Here is a 5618-nt window from a genome sequence, read left to right on the forward strand (position 1 = left end):
TCTACATCTGCCGTGCCGTGCGCCTCGCTTTGGCGACCCGCGCTTTGGAGACGCTGATGTCTTCATTTGACTCCTTGGAGTTGGAGATGGTGGAACTCTCTCGGATTTCCAACGTGGAAACATAGCATCCAATTAATCAGCGACTGTGCCACCGGAGAGCGCAACTGTACTGTGTCCATTCTCTCCGCGTACCTTTGGACTCCACGCTGTGGAAAAAGACGCATGCTTTCGTGCGCCGTAGCAGAGTATGAAAAACACATATAGTGTTGCATATGGCATTCTTGCCTTTGGACATTGTCAATTAATTTTGAACCGTGGAAGAAAACCGTCCCTGGCTGTTCGGCGAGACACCATTCAAAAGCCTTCGGATAATAGTTTCAACTTGGAACATTTAAATGAGCCATGTTTTTCCCTTGGATTTTGAGACTAACAACCAATTAGTTGCAGGTCTGCATGGGCCAGATTTTAAGGTAAGTCAGTGGCTATGAATGTTGTTTGTTTAACACAGGTTGCAAACACAAAGTGCACACATTCTTGCACGCTCTTGCAAAGGACATAACTGGATTATTCGAGACATTGGATTTGAATGGCTTTTATTGAAAGTGATGTAAATGAACTATATTCATAAAGACAAAGACCTGCGCATGCTGTATTTAGCCTGTGCATGCAGAGCTGTTTAGTTTGCAGTAGGGACAACATGCCATTAAGAAGAGTCACGTAGCCTAGTCTTTGCTAATTACCATCTGGCCAAGTCATACCAATATTTAGGCTATCGTTGCGAATGGCTTCAGAGGGTGCATCCACCAGTGATTTCTTTTTCTTTTTTTTTTCCTTTTTGTGCATAGCCTCAGTTTAACCAACACACTCTCAACACAAGGCTGCGCCCTGATATAGCAGAGACAATTCAAATGGTAATCCTAATGATTCTGATAGTCGAAGGTAGATAAGCAAGGCAGGCTGTGTTTTCAATGTTGTGAGTGAACTATATGCTACTTTTTTAGAACGTGAGGAATTTTGGAGTTATGGTAGCCTATAGAGCCTGTCTACTCTCAATACAAAAGCCCCTATAGGTGGCACAAAGTGACTGACTGAATGATTCAAGTCTCTAGACAGTCACATGATGACTGATATAGTTATTACCAAATGAGCCTCTAAATATGCAATATGATAGCCTACTAATGTGGTTATACTGAGCACATGCAGAACCTGGCAGAAGACAATAACTCACTTTGTTATTGTGTACAGTGTAGGCTACACAGAAGAGTTCTTTAACATGTTTTCCCATACACGTTTGTTCACTTTGAAAAGTAGGCCTACTACTTGTCTGTTTCGATTTGTTTGATTTGTTGTCTAATTTCTATGGCTTTCTCAACTGAAACATCTAATCCTATTTTGTATTTATTTTTTACAGCTTCCTTCATTGGAACTAAGTCTAAAATGAAGTTATGGGATGTTTTGGCCATGTGTTTGTTGCTCCTGAGCTCCGTCTCCACCAGACCCCTCTACCAAAACCTTCAGCCAGCCAAAAGAACATATTTCCCCAGTAGCTACAGTGATTCTTTTTCCCTGTCTGAGGAGGAAAAAGAGCCAGAGTTCCAGTCTGAAGACCACAGTCTGCAGGAGATATCCATGGAGGATCAGTGTAAGGCACTCTAGATGTTTTTACACAATGCTTTATAAATCTTTAGATTGTGAAATAGAGACACTTGACTGGTGTTTTACTTGGTCCACTTGAGGCTCATAATAGGTGCCTGCAAAGTTCTGAAGATGGAACTATCAGATTCTAAACACACAACAGCACCAGTCTGAACGTTGTTCAAAGCTCCAGTAAACAAAATGCCACTGGGAATGTAACCCTAACTACTGAGGGAGAAGAGCAATTTAAAGTCTGTTTATCTCATGGTCACGTACTCTCGAGTGTTGACTTTTGAATGCGTTTTCAAGGGACAGTTACAAGGTCATGGGGCAGTTTTTTTTAAGATGGAAGCCTTCAGATGCTAGTATTGATGGTGAGTGTATTGTTAACCCATGGCTTTGCTGGTGAAATGGTTTTGTCTTCCGTGACGAAATAGTCAATCATCAAATAAATGCCACAGACATTTGCATTAATCAACAACTTTATAGTGTTTTGTTATGGCTACATGCCACAGTAAAATATTGTGTGTTAAAAACACATGAATCCTAACATCCCTGCTCATAGCTGATCTACAAGCTCACAACACATAGCAACACAACGCGTTGTGAGATTCTAGATCGGCTAACAGTTTTGTGTAGAGAGAAAAAAAGAGCGGTCCAAGTAAGTTTAAGGTTTAGGTAGTTAATTTATCAGGGTCAAACTAACATTCAGGACTTTGCTTCATGTTGTTGTCAAAATGGGCATGGCAGTAGGAACAAGACAGCGCAGATCCCATCTCAAGAATTTAGTATCCCCAGTACCTAGAGCTGCAGTCTTGTTTATGTTCATGCATACATGTCTGTGACATAGAGACCCACTGCCTTTATCCATTTGCCAGGTGGAGAAATCCTGGTTTGCTTGGTTCCTTCCAATCCACCCTAGCATCCCTGTTCTGGGTATAATAGGCCAAAAATCGCCGAAAGTACAGTAGGTGAACATTTGGCAAAGATTTAATAACATATCGACAACCTCGTAGATTGGCTATTTTTGCTATTTGACGTATACAACGAAGTATATAGGATTTAAGTGGCTGACCAAATTAGAGGAGGCAATCTGAACCAGATGCCATGGATTTAGGGGAGAGGGTGAACAACACAGGAGAGTTTGAAGCATCAAGTGAGACTTCAGTGTTTATGTTCATTTTAGCAACAGCAGTGGGTAGGAATTTCTTTTGTTTAGATCAATGTGACACCATATCATCTTTACACAGTAGTAGACCTAAACCAGGCCAAGAACTAGATAAGGAATGGAACATTTTGTGATATGTTTGTCCTCTCACCTCATATTCTGTTTGCGCCATGGTGACATCACTGATCTGTTCTGTAACCCAAGACCATTAACTATGCACTAAGGTGTAAACAACACTGCAACTCAATGGGATGTTCGGACTTTTGTTTTGTGTGTAATGTCAATGGCAAGACATGGAGCCAGTCCAAGTTCTAAACCATTGAAGGTTAGAGACTTCGCAGGGATGAGCACAGGGAGTGATGGCTCTTTTAGTGTCGAGTATTGTGCCAAATACTGCTGTCAATGCAAAGGCAAAGATTAAGTTGCACTTAATGATTTATTTTATTGGATCTCATTGGTTGTTCAGCCTGATTTATGCTTCAGCAACGCGTGTCATGCAATGCATGGCTTGACAAAAATCCTTTTCAACTGTCACAACACAGTTTTGCACTTGAAAATAAGTTATATGAAATACATTATTGTCAAGTGACACGTTGCATAAACAGAAATGAGGCATTACAATGCTGATTATGACGTCCAAACTAACGATAGGAATGACCCTCTGGTAGAGTCTGGTAGTAATGCACCAGAGAAGCAGCGTAGTACATGGTGAGCTGGGTTCCACCATCAGCCTCTCTCTCCATTTTGACATGACCACTTGTCTGGTCTGTCAGCAGATGTACGATACGTGACATCCCTGCCATCAGCTGACATACAATAAGAGGCGTCTAAATCAAAGGGCAGGGGTGTCTAAACAGATTGGCCTGGGCTCACCTGATACCCGAGCGGTGGCCCAATCAGCCATGGAACTGAGGGGATTAGATGACCTGTTCCCCGGCTAGGGAGGCAGGTAAGACAGGCGAGATAGGTGACACCTCCATAGAGCGGCTGCGTTACTGACACCACCATTCGCCAGACATCACAACCTGCATAGTTGACTTCCTGACACAAATAGAACTTACTGCACCACAGGTTCTCATGGAGGCGTGCAGACACACACACACGCACGCGCACACAGACACACACACACACACACACACACACACACACACACACACACACACACGCACACACACACACACAGAAGAATGCCCCAATGGTGCTCAAATAAATATGGACCTGATGTTGCTGTTTGCTAATATGATTAGTGTTACATTAATTGAGTCATTAAACAATAATGTCGCTGCATGCTTGGAAGAGCATTGCCAGATCGTCAAATAAGGGGATAAGGAGTAAAAGGGAGATGACTCTATGATAGAATCAGCATCTATTATTGGAGGATCAAAGGCTGTACAAGTTGATTCCCTCTCGGCAGAGGGCAGGGTATGGGGTGCATGTTTTAAGTTTAGAACAGAGTGAATCTGCTCTATTTCAATGTCACAATGCCTATATTATTGTACCTTCTATTCAAGCTTGAACATGTTTTAAAATGGAACAAAGATGTTCCAAGATACATTCAAAAGAGATTACTGAGACTAAAACAAACCTCAAACTGAGCTGGAAATTGGAACGAACTGGATCTGTAACTCTGTATACAATTTATGATAGTGATAGATTGCGACAGATTATAGTTGTGTTGAGTACTAAATATAGCAGTTGTTTTGCAACTACTGCAGTTTGATATCAGTTTGTGCCATGCAATGGTAGCTTTATCAGTAAATGATCTGCTTCTGTATCTTCCAGATGACATCACGGGCCCCTATCCAGAACAGTTTGATGATGTAATGGACTTTATAGAGGCTACCATTGGTCGACTGCGGAGGTCAACAGAGCATCATGACGGCTCTCGGGGACGAAGGGAGCAAACGAGACAGAGGGGAGCAGCAAACACAGACAGAGGAGGGGGAGCAGCGGGGAGAGGAGGACGTGGGGACAAGAGGAAGAGCAGAGGAAGAGGGGGGAGTCGAGGGAGTAAAGGAGGCCGGGGTGAAAAGGGGAGGGAGAGCATTTCGGTGCAGACTCGTGGCTGCTTGCTAAAGGAGGTCCACCTCAACGTAACAGACTTGGGGCTCGGATACAGGACCAAAGAGGAGCTGATCTTCAGGTACTGCAGTGGCCCTTGTGTCGACGCCGAGACCAACTACGACAAGATCCTCAACAATCTCACCCACAACAAGAAGCTGGACAAGGACACGCCCTCCCGCACCTGTTGTCGACCAATCGCCTTTGATGATGACTTGTCGTTCCTGGACGACAACGTGGTGTATCACACTCTAAAGAAGCATTCTGCCAGAAAGTGTGCCTGTGTGTGACGAAGTCACGCCTACGTGACAAACTGATCAACGTGGCCATCAGTGACATTAGGCCACATGTTGAGGCTGGTGCTTTACCCCACAGGGAGGGAACACGCTTGGATATGGGGAAATGACGAGGATGCTGGGGAAATGCTTTTGGATGATGAGGGAAGTGTGTGGTCTCTATGTGTCAGTGGTCACCTGACCCTGCACCCAATATACATTACTCTGGACAGATGGTATACTGGGTGAGTATATGGTGGTCTCTTCGGTGTAACAACCTCATAAAATAAACTACAGTGTGATCACAGTGTCAGTTGCATACCCCGTTGCAAATGATACCGTTCTGTTACACTGACAAGACTTGTCAACCTTGTTTTCTTGAAGGTGAGACTGAAGTGGAACTCTGCTCGGAGTTGTTGGCTCAAAGTTTTTTTTCCTGGGACAATTCGTTTTCCCAGGAACATCAGTTTTCCATTGCT

General features: G+C 43.5%; 1 protein-coding gene across 1 annotated transcript; it reads left to right on the forward strand.

Moving 5' to 3' along the window:
* The first annotated feature begins 370 nt into the window (after window positions 1-370).
* On the forward strand, window positions 371-5309 carry gdnfa (glial cell derived neurotrophic factor a). The gene is made up of 3 exons (XM_080743257.1): window positions 371-470; window positions 1412-1642; window positions 4586-5309. The coding sequence occupies exons 2-3, from the start codon at window positions 1438-1440 to the stop codon at window positions 5152-5154; spliced, it is 774 nt and encodes a 257-aa protein (XP_080599383.1). The 5' UTR covers window positions 371-470; window positions 1412-1437; the 3' UTR covers window positions 5155-5309.
* Window positions 5310-5618: the final 309 nt, after the last annotated feature.

This window comes from Nannobrachium achirus, assembly GCF_963921795.1.
Source record: "Nannobrachium achirus genome assembly, chromosome: 15".
Classification (NCBI taxonomy): domain Eukaryota; kingdom Metazoa; phylum Chordata; class Actinopteri; order Myctophiformes; family Myctophidae; genus Nannobrachium; species Nannobrachium achirus.